The sequence below is a fragment of the Acomys russatus genome, chromosome 10, assembly GCF_903995435.1.
Source record: "Acomys russatus chromosome 10, mAcoRus1.1, whole genome shotgun sequence".
In the NCBI taxonomy this organism is placed as follows: Eukaryota; Metazoa; Chordata; class Mammalia; order Rodentia; family Muridae; genus Acomys; species Acomys russatus.
In genome coordinates, this window is record NC_067146.1 from 31,654,884 (window position 1) to 31,670,232 (window position 15,349).

Sequence of the window (15,349 nt, forward strand, 5' to 3'; positions counted from 1 at the left end):
AGAATGGCAGCATCCTCAGCAATCTGAGATCCCACTCTCTCTGCTGCTTTTGAAGAAACAAGTATCCTGCTTGCAGGCTGATTTACAAGTCCAGGAATATAAAAATCATTTCTTGGCTGCGGGTGCTAGATAAGGCACTTAATGTCTATAGATAGCATATATTACCAGACTTGGAAAGCTAATGAGACTATGTGGTTAAAACCCTCCCACCTTCCTATATGGGAAAGTTGCCTGCAGTGACTGATCCAAAACAGCATGTTCATTATGAGTGAAAGAGGAAGAAAACCTTGGGTGACACTGAATTCTCAGTCTGCACCTCGCTCCCTGTCATCAGAGCCTCTCAGAACATTTTGCTATCTCTTCCTTCTGTGTTACTAACGTGGTTTAAAATAGGGACAGTGAAACAAAACTAAAGGCATCCAATCTCCATCAAGCCATATGACTAGTTTGTCTTTGATTTTCTCATTAGGTCCTTCATGTTTCATGGCAAATGTTCTTGTACCTTTCTCCTTAGTTTTCTGTATTAGCTTATACAGACATCCTCTCAGATTAAGCCACAAGGCCCTAGTCAACTAGTCTTTCTTAAGGACAGGCTCTTCTACCGTGTGCTCTTATCTTTTCCATGTTTATCTTCCCACAAGAGCTGCCGCACTCTTGTCAGGCCCATCCCAATGAACAACTAGAGGACAGCAGTGAGGCCTGTGTGGGATAAAAAGTAGGTCATGGCATTGAAATTATAAATGTAAAGTGTTGAAAATATTCTGTCTAACTCTCCTTTGAGTATGAATGAGAAGTACCACTGAAGATGGGCAGGAGACTCAGCCCAGGGGCGTGACCTCAGCTGAGCCATGTTTCCTTATTACAAAGCCAAAAGTTAAGTGTGCACAGGCCTCCTTTCCCTCTCTCCCCTTCTCTTTTACACACACACACACACACACACACACACACACACACATACACACACACACCAACATGTATAATTATTCTTATAACACTTTTGGTTGTGGCATACATATTATTTTTTATCATTTAATTCCTCCTAGTGTAGTTTCTTTTATGTAAATAAGGCATATTGTTATGAACGGTTTAAAAGTTTCACAAAATATTATATCTAATACTGCTAAGATGTAAAGGCTGCTACTTTTTTCTCATGTTGAACTTTTATAAATAAAATATCATGCTGCGTGTGGTGGCTCACACCTGTAATCCCAGTACTCGGGGAGTCAGAGGTATGTGGATGGCTGTGAGTTTGAGGTCAGCTTGGTCTACACAGTGAGTCCAGAACATCCAAGGCTACACAGAGAAGCCCTATCTCAAAAAACCCAAGATTAAAAAAAAACTATAATATCTGAGGCTCTTACAAGTTTGAGTAGAAAATTATTTTTCCTAATGATCACAATAATGGAATTGAGGCCTCCCCTCCCACGTTTCAGATCGTCTTGGGAAATGCCACCAGGCTTTATAATATTCTGTTTTTGAGTTTTAATCCAGTTTTCTAAGACCTGCTATAATTTCATTAAATGATGATTCCAAAATTGGTGTTTTAACGCCAAAAAACAAGTACACATCTGTATAGGGCTGGAAACAAGAAAACATAATTATGTATTTTTCTTTGTGAGCAAAAGTGAGAAGTTTCTTATTACAATCAATTAAGCTTGGAGCTATATAATAGGGAAAGTAGAACTGATCAAAGGAAAAAAAAGTAAAGCGTAGGATGCGTAGGATAATGTTCCCAGGAGACACAGAGCGATTTTGAATGTTAGTGCCCCTCATGTCTCCTATTAGTACATGCCTGAGAGTGCTCCCTGGGAGGTTGGCTGCCTGGCTTTATTGCTTTCACAAGGTTAAAAAGGCTACATTGCTATTCTTCTTGGAAATTGCATATCCCATAGGGAATAATTAAGACTAATAAGAAGCTGCAAGCAGAACTATTAATTGAGTTAATGTTTCATTCTTTTTTCCCCCTCCTAGGATGTCTTATTTGAAAGGAAGGTAAGTACCACAAGCTTTATTAGTATGAATTACTCTAAAAAATATGTATTAGCAAACCAATATTGTGATTCCTTTGTCAGATGTAGGGTTGGTGAAGATCTTTTTCCAGTCTGTAGGCTGTCACTTTGTTCTGTTGACAGTGTCCTTTACCTTATATAAGCTTTTCAGTTTCATGAGGTCCCATTTATTAATTGTTGATCATAGAGCCTGGACTGTAGGTGTTCTGTTCAGGAAGTTGTCTCCTGTGCCAATGAGTTCAAGGCTCTTCCCCACTTTTTCTTCTAACAGATTTAGTGTATCTGGTTTTATGTTGGTGTCTTTAATCCACCTGGACTTGAGTTTTGTGCATGGTGATAAATATGGATCTACTTGCATTTTTCTACATGTAGACATCCAATAGACCAGCACAATTTGTTGAAGATGCTATCCTTTTTCCATTGTATAGATTTGGCTTCTTTGTCAAAAATCAAGTGCCCATAGGGGTGTGGATTTACTTCTGGGTCTTCAATTCAATTTTATTGATCAACCAGGCTATTGCTATGTCAGTACCATGCTGTTTTAATTACTGTTGCTCTATAGTACAGCTTAAGATCAGGAATGGAGATTCCTTCAAAGGATCTTTTATTGTACAGGATTGTTTTAGCTATTCTGGTTTTTGTTTTTGTTGTTGTTTGTTTGTTTGCTTTTGTTTTTGTTTAGTCTACCAGAGAGTGTAGGTATGTGTGTTAGCCTGAGGTGTTGGCTGGGCTTTGGACAATGTTTCCACAGGTGCCTGACACCCCTCGCTCCCAGATCCGCACTCTGGGCTCCTTCTATGGGCCAGTAGACACTGATGCTGGTGCTCTGTAGCCCACAGTTCAGAGAGAGAGAGAGAGAGAGAGAGAGAGAGAGAGAGAGAGAGAGAGAGAGAGAGAGAGAGAGAGAGAGAGAGAGAGAGAGAGCAGGTACAGCCCCATAGGCTGTGCAGGGCTTTAGAGACACTGCCAGCGGCCACAGAACCATGGGGCTTTCTGTGGGCTGACAGCGTGGTCTGAGATCAGATTCACCCATTCTCCTGGGTTCTCTCCTGGGCCAGCAGTTCCAGATGCTAGTACTTTACCGCCCACAATTCAGTCCTAGATGCAGAGTCTGAGATACAGGGTGCAGATGCAGCTCACAGGCAGGTAGGCTTCTAGACTCTGGAGACTGAGCACCTGTCCTCCATGGGCCAGTTGGAGACCCAACTGTGCTCTGCACTGTGTGGACCCTTCTCGCCTAGGGCTCTCCACCTTTTGTGGTCTGTAGCTCCTAACCAGGTCCCTAGGTTCCATCCTGCTGTGTGTGGTTAGTGCCGCCATCTTGGATCCTCGAGTAATCCTTTTTAAAAATGAGCTATTTTACTTATGCCTTTATTTTTCACCTGTAGGTTAGAGAATTTTAGAAAAAAGTAGAAAATATTTTATGCTATTTTAGAGATTATTGTAGAGATCGATGCAATCCAACTGACAACATTCCTTTACTTGGAAATGAATTCTTTTTAAGTGTGGATCGGACACTAGACTAATTTTTGAAAGGTACCCCGAGTCCTGGCCAGCATCAACGTAGTGATCCGTCCCGGGCTATCTGCAGGTTAGACTGGAAGATCATTAACTTCTCTATTTTGAAGAGAATTGAGCCAGATAAGAGCAACCATTTGGAGCACATCACAAAGGAAGCTAGCTAGTAGCAATATGTTGGAAAGGACACAGTACAAAAGATGGCTGTGAGCTTGCCAAGGACTCTGGATCTAGACACTCTGTGCCATGAAAAGCACAGGTAACACAACAGCACCTGTTAATTGTGGTCTGTAAATTTCGAAGGCTTACAGAGAAAATAATCACTTTGTCATGTTTGAGCCTATTAGGTAACTATCACATGACTCATTCTGGTTTAAGAGACATTAAAAATTTTAACAATGTGTAGTTTTAGATTGATAAAATATGGTTCAAATAATATTTTCTCTTATAAGGATAAATTAATATTTATATATGATTGAGCTATGATGTGTTATATAAAAGAGAATAAGTTGAAATTCCACAAAAATGCTTATTTTTCTATTTTAACCAGTCTATTTGTATAAATATATTGATAAATATATGGTAGAACTTTTATTTTATATAACCATACAAAAACTTAATAATATTTCAATAGCTGGCTTTTACCCATCCTTAGTTCGCCTTGAACAGTTAATACAGGGACAGAAATTTCCTGCAGGGGAATTCCAGTTAGTTATAAACTGGCTGAGATTTGGCATGTTGTACATTCTCTGCTGCACTGTGTATTAATACTGTGTTTCTTGCTGATTCAGTGTGAACACAAGATCTGTGAATGTGAGAAGGGAGATCCAGGTGACCCAGGGCCTCCTGTGAGTAGACATTTATGCTGAACTTGGGGTTGATGAAGACAATGGTGGAATTATTTTCAGAAAGGGCTTTTCAGTCTCATTTCTAGAATTTCCCAGCAATGGGACAAAAACATAGAAAGGGCTAACATAAGACATTGGTGGTTTGGGCAATGTTTTGTCTTCCTAGAAGCACATGAGACCATCCTTTCTGGAAGCTGCATCCTTCTCAGGAATCTAGGGATGCAGCAGCACCACCATGTAGCCTTATGGAGAAGAGCCTGGTTAGGATGCTTTGGAGAAATGGGTAAATTCTGTAAAATGGAAAGAACTGCTTAGGAACTGATGGAAAACAGTAGGACTACCAGTAACGATTTACTACTGACCAACAGGGTCAGAAAGCATGTGATTCAAAATCTTGTCCTAAGAGTTTGGAAGCCTGGAGAATAGGTTTCACAAAGTGCATGGGTGGAGTTTTTGAGCTAGTGCTTGCGCTTGGAGGTATCAACAAGAACACACGCTCATTCTGAGTGTGGGAGAGTGTGACATGTTTCACCCTGAGACTTGGGTACTCACTACAGTTTTTTTCCCAAACAATTCTACCAATAAAGGTATTAGAGAATGGGGATTTATTTCTCATAAAATACAAAGTTAGATCTACTACGTGATAATCAATAGAAGATGACTTAACTAAAGTGAAGAGTTAACCTTCCTTTTCTACAAATCTGTTGTTTAACTTATTACATGAAGAGACTGCCATGAACAGTGGAAAAGAAAACTCACCATCAGGAGCTAAATTGACAGTTTCCGTCAACTCTGTACTGCCACACCTTCATAGGAGTAAATCAGTCCTTCCATGTTTATGTAGTGCCCTCAAAACCAATTCTTAGGAAAGGAAGCTTTATGGTGGGGTTTGGAACAGAATGGAAGTCTCTTTTCTTATGTCTGGAGCTAGGACCTAGTCCTGTAGGTCAGAACCTTTGATTACAGGCGAGCAAGCTGGCCCAGTAGAGGTCCACAATAGCCCAGGGCAGAAAATGCTGACCCACCTCTATATATTCACTTCTGGAAACTCCTTGAATGAGTGTAATTTGTTTAGAAAAAGGGGTCAGATGTAATTAAGAAGTAAGTTGTGGCTGGGAAGATGTTATCTTCTTTTGAACAAACCCACAGACTGTATGAGGAAGGTTTATAGTGCTCTTGGCACAGTGAGGGGGACCGAGTTGAATGTCAGCTTACCTGGTTAAGGCTCCAAGATCTCATATTTTCTATGCAGCAGATCAGAAATTCAAAAGCATAGGAAACTGATAGAATACGTAATAAAAAATAATCTCGTTTCTCCATTTTCTTTCAGGGTACCCACGGAAACCCCGGAATCAAAGGTGGACGAGGACCCAAAGGGAATCCGGTAAATTAATATAAATGGTTTTCTTTGACTAATGTACCTTGTATATTTATTTAGAGAATGTTGGTTGGTTTGTTTCATTTTTTTCAACTTGACACAGATAGAGTTATCTGAGAATTCAATTGAATTTTTAATTGAAAAAAAAAATGTCTCCATCAGATTGCCTATTGGCTTTAGAACCTGCCGCTAAGTTCCTGCCCTTAATTCTGTCCCTGACTCCTCTCATTAATAAAATGTGACCAGAGAGTTGTAAATTGAAATAAACCTTTACCTCTGTTGTTTCAGATGAAAATCCCTGATCATTCTATTTTTACCCATAAAGACTCAGGAGCCAGATGCTGTGGTGAAAAACTTGTTAGCTCAGAGAAGCAGAGAAAGTGCCCGGCTGAGCTTCCTACTCAAGTCTCAATGTAAAAAGCACAAAAGACTCACTAGCTCAGCTGAAAGCCCAGGAGGAAAAGGCAAAAAACCCAAGGCCAAAGGCTTGTTAGCAAAGGCCCCAAAAAGCAAAAGGCCAAGGAGCTGAGGAACTCAAGATCTAGAGAGCTCAACAAAATTCCCAAGAGCTAAAGCTAAAGCCAAAGACTCTTCTCCTTTTACAAGCTGTTTTAAATACTCCTCAGCTCAAAGTCCCTCTTTAATCCTGTCAGATGGTTTCTTGCTCTGCCTCTTGACCTAGGATTAACTTTATTAAATCCTATGTACAGACAGCTCTTGGATTAAAGGTATGTGTAAGGCTGGCTGAATCACACCATAATCAACTGTTTACAATAAACAGAAAGGTCTTGGATTAAAAGTGTGTTAGGGCTCAACCATGCCAAACAAAAGGCAGGTTTTTACAGTTCACCATCTCAGGGATCCACTGAGATCAAATATCCTACAACATCCCCCTCCAAGTGGCTTTAAGTCATCGGGTTGTATTACATCAATAGAAACTCTAACGGAAACTAAATGTCTCTTGGTTGACCAGGAACTTACTCTATAGCCCAGGCTGACCTTGAACTCTTGTCAAAGATCCTCTCTCAGACTCCTGAATGCTGGGATTCATTCAGCCTATCCAGTCAATTTTTGTAGTATATGAAAACTTTATATAGCCGGCTAAACATCATGCTTCTAATAAAGAAGCAAATGATATAAACCATTTTAAAGAAAGGAAATAGTAAAGGAGCAAATAGAGACTTTCATTAAGTAAATGAAAAAAAAATGGACTAATCAAAGGGTCCTCTTTAATAATAACTATTTAATTTTTAGACAGTTTAACCTAGAGGACTTTTTTAAAGAAAAAAATATTCTAGTTCTGCAGTCTTATTTTTTGGTGTTTTGAATTTCAAGATGTGTTTCTTTCCTTCCTTCTTTCCCTTTTTTCAGCCATAGAAGCTGCAACTTTAAATAATGATACGGCAATGTGGTGAGGCCTTTGCTTTTCCCTGCAAAGAAAACTTGACTCCCACATCTTAGGAAGAAATTAGCCAATACATAAGAGGCATTAAAACACTCAAACTTTAATTTAGTTCCACTTCTAAGAGTATCATTAGGAAGATAATATATATACCATTGTATGCATGAGTATTCTTGGCACTAGCTTGCTTGCTGAGGAGAGGGGCTGGGTGGCATTCTTGGGGCACACTATAAACTCTCTTATTTTTACTGATCCTTAGTAGGTCCCAATGAATGGACTATAAATCAATGTTCACATTTCATTAGTTTGATTTGTAATTTTGTGCCTCATACTTTATTTCCCTTAATCTTGTTGCAATCAGGCAATCATTCTTGAGGAACATTTTAGAAAATATTCAAAGCTACTTGGAGAAAAGCCAGAGTGTCCCATTCCAGAAAAACACAATGTTGTGTTTGAGAAAAACACCATACTTTAAACTGGAATGTGGCTGAAGTTGTGAAAAATCTGTCTAAGTTATGCACCCTAAACATATGGCTTCAGTCTGAAAGGCCAAACTTTATCTGAGCTGCTATTTTCCTCAAATTGCATGGTGGGAAATGTCAATGGTCAAAGCTTAAGAGTCCTCTCTAATTGCGTTAACCCATTATCCAGGAATAGCACATTTTATTGAGCAATCAATCACTTGCAGGGCCAAAGAATTTTGATTGAATTTGTTGTTTGTTGCAGGGTGATGCTCAGAAAGGAGAAACTGGAGAAAGAGGTCCTGGGGTATGTGCAGAATTGGAATGCTTTCCTGACAAATGATCCTGGCAATCTGTGACCGACTGGCTTGACCCTGCAGTACAATTGTGAAATTGATTCCTACTTACCTATGCTCTTGAGGGGGCAGGCAGGCAATCAGACAGATATGAGCTCAGAAGTAGAGCTTCAGAGAGAAAGTACCCTAATCAGCCAAGTGATGATGGAACCTATGACATATTCTCTAATGCCCAAGTTAACATTTATGAGAGCATCAAATGCCAAAGGCGCTTTGCTTTACTTCCTGTGGGTATTTTCTTTCTTTCTTTTTTCTTTTTCTTTTGGCAGGAGGATTTTTTTTTTTTTTTTTTTTTTTTTTTTAGGTAAGGTTTCTCTGTGTGATAGCCCTGGCTGTTCTGGACTCACTTTGTAGACCAGGCTGGACTCGAACTCACAGTGATTCACCTGCTTCTGCCTCCCGAGTGCTGGGGTTAAAGGTGTATGCCACCACACCCAGATTAGTTTCCTTTCGTAATGATAAAAAATAATCTAGAATTTTAAAAGTGTAAAGATTGCACTGTCTAAACTCTACCCTTGTCAATTGGTTCTATTGACAAAAATGACTTTATCATTCTGTTTGGCTTTTTGAGATTGCTTGGGAAATAATTATGGTATACTAATACCCTTTTTTTTTTTTTTCACTTTATGTTTTCTTAGGCATTGCAGTGAGGATAGCAAATAGCAACACCTACAGTAAAAATCAGGGGTGTGTTGTGCCACACATTTTTTGTAGCTCCTTGGTACAGTAACAGTGACCGATTAAGAAGCAGAGTTTTAAGATGCTGGTCTCTTAGAGTTGTTAATTCGCTCCATGGAAGCAGCTAATGGAAAGCCAGAGCCCATCAGTAGGAGCTTGTCTGTGCTGTTTGTTCAAGAAGCATTTCTTAGTTGGCCTCTAGATTCCTAATGCTGTGTTTTTTCTAGGTGATTGGAAGCTCCTGAAACTTGAGATGAAGTGAATAACTCAAAAACTATAAATGAGGAAAGTTAACTTAAAAAGGAGCTTGGCGTGGGGGCAAAGAGGAGAGAGACCATCAGAATGATCAAAGAATTTTGACCCTGTAACTTGAAATATGATGGTGCTAGAAATAAAAAAAAAAATTGCTAGAAATCATAAAATGAGAAACAAATTTGACAGAGACTGATAATGCAATGTTTGGGCATTTTAACTTGGAATATTTTAAAGCCAGTGATTAAGAGGCTCTGAAAGGGAAAAGCAATCAAGTAAGCAAGCAAGCAAGCAAACAAACAAACAAATCCCCGAAGAGGTGACCAACCGATAAAATGACTATGGATTTCAGAAGAAAAGAAGAATATACTATGAGCAGAGTGATATTCCTGTGTTTCTGGAGAGCTCTATTGGCTCCTCCCAAAGCCCATTCTTCCCTCTTTCATCATAAAGTAACAACAAAACTTTCAAACGGTTGTGCATTGCCATGAGTGGAGGATAGCCCATGAGTGCTGGGATTAAAAGCCTACACATTCTTGGCATGGTAAATATAGATGCAGTTTTGTAGGAAATACCAAATTAACTGTGTATAATGTGGTTTTTAATTTTAAACACAATCTTAGAAAATGAACAATTCATGTGAACAAATATTTGTACACTGGATTAATTTATGCTGTCCCCGTATGTTTGGTCCCCTCTACTTTTATCTTCTATTCCTCAGCACCTATTAATTTAGAAAGAAGTATTATTTCCTCTCTAGTGTTTGGAATTGAAAAAGTTATACATGAGATAAAATAAAATTTTGGTAGGATTCATAGGTAACTAGAGCACTAACTTGTTTATGCCATTGGCTTCCCCAGCCTATATTAAATAAGAGTTACAATTCTGTTTTCATCCTTGGAAAATATAACTGTAGGATAATGATGGAAAAGACTTGCTGCTTATTGGAGCTGGTGACTTCTCAGTCCACTGAATACCCAGAATTGTGTCTCTTAGTGGGCTTTATGAGTGACACAGTGGAAAGGGCTCCTCAGGATCCCCTCTAGTGACTCAGAAGACAGCCTAGGTCCTAGCTTCTCACTTAGCTTGAGATAAAAGCCAATAACTCAAAGGTCACTGACTCATTAGGATAGACGAACCATTCATTTTCTTGGTATTATATATTCTAGAGTGAATTTGAAGGGAGGGCCATGATGGATACAGATACTTACAAACATTCTAAAGGGCATGAGCTCATTTCAAACCAGTCTCTCTAACTGTCCCTGAGAAATGCTGAGCTGCAATAGTTTATAGTTTAAAAGTCAACCAACAGTTTGGAAGCACTGTGTACATTCTCTCCTTCAGTTTTGGGCCATTGGGCCAAAGGGTAAGAAATTGGGTTTGATACGCAGCTATCTGGACCTGAGGATAGACTGTAACAGGGAAATGTAAGCTCACTCTTCTCCCCAGTGGCCACATATTTCCCAAGCTCAGTGAGATGTAAAATGGCTCCCGGTTATGTGGTCCTATTTCCGAGACTTGAAGATGTGATTTATTGTACTTTGTATATGAAAAATACCCAGTGTCTTCTCTAATGCTGTTCTCTAATGTCTTACTTTACTTTCTGATTTCTCTTTTAAACTAGGGAATTCCTGGATACAAGGGTGACAAGGTAAGTGGTTAACAACAAATAGGCCAGAACTTAAGAAAGAAAAGCATAAGTACTGTTATTATCCTTCCTCATTTCCAGGTGTACTTTTAAGTTAGACTAATAATGAAATTCAGAATGTGCTTATGTGTTGTAGAGATTGGCATACTCCTAAGATTCAAGTGTCCCTCCAACTCTGCAAGCACAAAACTTTTCAGTAGAAAACTCTAATTTGACAAAAAAAAAAAAAAAAAAAAGCAGCACAGGTTTTCAGATAAAAAATTTCTCCCATGCCAACAAATGCAGCACTAGACTAAGCGTTGTAGTGTTGCTTTTGTTCTATGAGAACCCAGACCCTGATCATCTCTCAGAGGAAAGAAAGTCTGGGTAAGCAATAACCGATGGCTGACCTCAAGGAGCTAAGAGCTTGCAGAGGGAGTAGGTTTGACATGTAAACAAACGGTATATAAATTGGTGGATAATTTCATGATGATTTGCAAATTACAAACTAGGAAACCAAAGTGCTTCGAAGGTTACTAAAAAGTTGTGCTGTGTGCGGGAATATGAGAGGGCTCAGTGGCTCATTGATATATCTATCCCAGCATTCCCTATTAGCAGAGTCTTTGGTTAAAGTCAGATAATATTCCTATCATACATTCTATCCTATAGGCCATAGACTCAGGCGATGGGGGTTGCAATTTTAGTGGATTCTTTTGTAAGTATCCTTGGCCTCTCCATTTCCCGTGAAGTCAACAGTTTTCAGTATGTGAGCCTTGTGCCATCTCTTTGTTTGATAGACCAAAGCCCCGAGGTTCCTGCAAGACGGCTGATGACCGCTAGGTCTTACACAAACCTCTTTTCCACATCAACTACTTCCTGGGTCTGAGAGGGACCCAAGGAGTGACTGCCTGCAGCAGGAGTGGGAGTTAGGCAGGAAGTGCTGTGTTGCTACTTGAGCTTTAAGACTTGTTGCTTCTCTTCTGGTTGAAGGATTAGGCTATACAAAGTTGGGGGGCTTTGGGACTTGGCCACAGCTGCATGGGTATTTAAGCAATGTATTTGTTGATTTTGTTTGTTTGTTTGTTTTTGAGCCAGCTTCTCACCTGTCTCAGGCTAGCCTCAAACTTGCTATGTAGTGGAGGATGACCTTGAACTTCTGTCCCCCCCCCCCTTTACTTGCTGAGCTGAGGTTACAAGTGCGCTCTGACACTCCCAGTTCATTGGATGCTGGTGATGAACTGGGCGAGCACCCTGCCAACTGGACTGCATCCCCAGCTCTTTTTATTATTTCTACAAGTACATTTTTCAAGTAGGAAGGCAGAACCTTAGTTTGATAGATGGTTTTTATAATGTTCAACTATCTAGAAACATGATGTGTGAGCTTCTGGGCCCTGCAAGTAGTAAGAGAAAACCTACACATAGACCTGTAGGTGGTACCCCAGCATTGTTGTGCTTAAATGTTTCCTAATGTAGCATCTAGAAAGACATGAGCAACTCAAACGAGTGGAGTGACTGTTTCCTCTCCTACATGGAACCAAAATAACACAGGCCTGGGTGATTTACCTACTTGCTGGATAATTCATATAGAATAATTAATGGGTGTGACAATATATTGTGAAAATTTAAATTTTTGATGGGGAAAATTTATGTATGAACCTCTTCATATTTTTTGTTTGTTTGTTTTTGCTTTTTCGAGACAGGGTTTCTCTATGTAGCCTTAGCTGTGCTGGACTTGCTTTGTAGACCAGGCTGGCCTTGAACTAACAGTGATCCACCTGCCTTTGCCATCCAAGCCTATTCATCTTGATTTAAATGTGTGTGTGTGTGTGTGTGTGTGTGTGTGTGTGTGTGTGTGTGTGTGTGTGCATGAAGATTCACTTAACTTCTGGGGGAATTAGACTCACTGGAAGAGTTCTTACTTGAAAAATATAAGCTGTCCAAACAAAGCGGTGCAGATCTGTTGATATTCAGGCCAAGATTTAACCAGGAGGAACAGTGTTAGAAAGTTAGAACTGGGACAGGGGAGATATGTTTAAAGCTCCCTGAAGCACTTACTTACGTGGTTATGACTATTCTATGGGTATTCATGAGCCCCTCCACACAAAAAGCCTTTGCTGAGGCAAATCAAATGGAGACAATATTTTCATTGATGGGAATATGCCCACAAAACAAATGCTGTTCCTCAGGACCCTATTGCTAACAAATCTGTCTGGGGACAAATGGAATGTGAATTCTGGCCAAAAGAATTTTGAGTGTATTTATGGTAGTTTTCTGTTTGATATTTTAGTAGTTGACTCATTTTGTTCCCATCCAACATTAGGAGCATTTAATTGTGCTCTAATTGAGACTTCAAGACCGATTTTTCCACTTACATCCTAGATTAAATGTTCTGCTTGTTCTCAGTGAGATTCAGTTTGGGTCAGTTTGAGTCATAGGCTGTGGCAAGAATAGATCACTTCTGAGCAGATCATAGTTGGCCGTGAGAGCTGCACCTTTGTCTCTTCTGCTCCCAATGCTAGCAGGAACTCAGGCAGTGTGCCTTGTTGAGTCATGGGTGATTAATAACACTAATCGCATTGATAACAGGGTTAAATGAGGAAGTCTAACAGATTCAAGTTTGCAGTGGTGGCAATATGATGTCTCTGGACCTTACATTCCTTCCACATGAATGGGATCTGCATGTAAAGACAGTGTTTTACATATCTGCTGGGGAAAAAATGTAATCACAGAAGGGCCCAGGCACAATTTTGTGCCCATAACTAGTGATCAAAAGATCATTTAAGTGTGGCACCCAGCCTGGTGGTTGGTTTGGTTGCTGTTTTGAGCTAAAGCTTGGGCAAGAATGCGAATGCATTGTAATGGTAAGTACAGGTCTTCTGCTGTTCTTAGTGCAGAGAAGCATACTGTATCACTAAAACACTGCCACTTCAGCTATTGATTTCCACACTTTACCTTCCTCCAAAGAGGCGCAGTCCACTGCATTACACTCTAGTGCAATTTTCTTACGTCGCCGTGCAGCGGCACACTGAGTAACGCGTGCAGTGTGGAAGCAGAGGTTACAGGGAGAGCTCTGGACTAGCAATGCGAACATGCGAGCTAACCACCAGCCCTACAACCGAGTTTCCTCACTCTAGCAATAAGAGTTGTTTTGAGGCACAGAATAAGGACACACACGGAATCGTTTTCAGGTGCTAGAGAGTTTTCATTGACAGCAGATGTTAATGTTTTGAGGAAACTTGAGTCCTTTCTGTCTAATTGGCTGGGACTTTTCATTTCTAACTACCAGAAGTTTGACAAGTCTGAGAGGATGGGCTAATATTCAGAGGCTCTCATTCCACTTGCACAACTGTAAAACTTGTTTTTAAAAAGTATTGATTGTAACATTTTAATTGTGAAAATTGTATTTTGTGTGTAATATGATACTTTAAATTTACATGCATTATGAAATAGTCCCATTGACTCAAGAAGTTATCTATTACCACACTTATCATTTTATAGTGATAAGACTTAACATTTATTCTTTTAGTGATCGAGAGTAAAATTGTCATTAGTTGTGGCCATCTTATACAATACATCTTCTGTATGTATTACTATATATACAATAGACCTTTTGAACTAATTGTTCTCACCTAACTAAAACTTTGTGTCCTCTGATCAATACCTCACTAAACTCCACATGTTGTCCCTGATACCCACAACTCTTCTCTCTGCTTCTATGAATTCAACCTTTTTAGATTCCATGTATAAGTTATAATCATGGGAGCATTTGTCTTTGCATTAGTTTATTTCACTTACTGTATATCCTCAGTTTATTCCATATTTCCAGAAAAGAATTTTCTTCTTACAAGCTGTGTGGTATTCCTCATACCAAATACCTCATAGCAAAATACCATTAGAAACCCTAAAGCATAATTTTAATGTTAGTTCCATGGTAACATTCTAGGCAGGATAGTACAAACAGTGTAATAATGGAAACTATGCAGCATGCTCAACATTGAACACCATTTTTCTCTGAAGGGATTTTGCTAATTCATCATGGCTGCCTTCTCCAGATATGATACAGTCTAGTCTCGGGATCTTTCTATCAGTTTTATATGCTAATGATACTAACTGATCAAGAATAGTATTCAGACAGGAGCATGACATTATGAAAAACATAGTGACTGAGTTAAAGGGAAGCTGGGTTCTGCTGTGTACGTGTGTGTGTGTGTGTGTGTGTGTGTGTGTGTGTGTGTGTGTGTAAACTCAAAGAGTTTACATTTCCTGATTCTAAGAACAGAATTGTAAAGCTGATTTCATTGATGCATCATTTGGAATCAGATCACTGTACAAAGAAAGTGCAGCATATGGTAGATGATCAGTTATTTTTTATTCAAATTCCCTTTCTCTCTCAAACCTCATCAAACCTCAAACACACACTCATCGGGTGGTGCCACCGATTTAAATAACTTTAGAATAAGCTTAGGATAACTCATGGACAAAAAAATTTCAAAGTTCAATGCCCCCTCAATATTGAAGATGAAAATGATGTAAAATTGTGCAGAGAGCATGTCTTATGTAACTGTGCTAGGAGTCTTTTCCTAAAACTTGGAATATTGAAGACTGTCAATATTATTTTTAATTTTGTATTCATGTACGTATTTATTTATTTGTAGGGTGAACAAGGAGAATGTGGTAAACCAGGAATGAAAGGTGACAAGGTAAGCATTTAAAAAAAAAATGTTAACAGCTGGGATCCCTTTGGGTCTGAGTTTCCTTAAGGGGGAATTTCTGGAATGAATTATGTGGAGCTCTCCAGGATCTGGAGTTCAGTTTTCATA

General features: G+C 39.3%; 1 protein-coding gene across 1 annotated transcript in view; it reads left to right on the top strand.

The window, feature by feature from the left end:
• The window catches only part of Col28a1 (collagen type XXVIII alpha 1 chain), a 154,307-nt gene that overhangs the window by 11,417 nt on the left and 127,541 nt on the right, over positions 1–15,349 (top strand). Inside the window, exons 4-9 of the mRNA XM_051151944.1 lie at positions 1,972–1,992; positions 4,319–4,375; positions 5,706–5,759; positions 7,882–7,923; positions 10,527–10,553; positions 15,185–15,229. Of these exons, the coding sequence (XP_051007901.1) occupies positions 1,972–1,992; positions 4,319–4,375; positions 5,706–5,759; positions 7,882–7,923; positions 10,527–10,553; positions 15,185–15,229 (246 nt within the window). The remainder of the gene's footprint in view (positions 1–1,971; positions 1,993–4,318; positions 4,376–5,705; positions 5,760–7,881; positions 7,924–10,526; positions 10,554–15,184; positions 15,230–15,349) is intronic.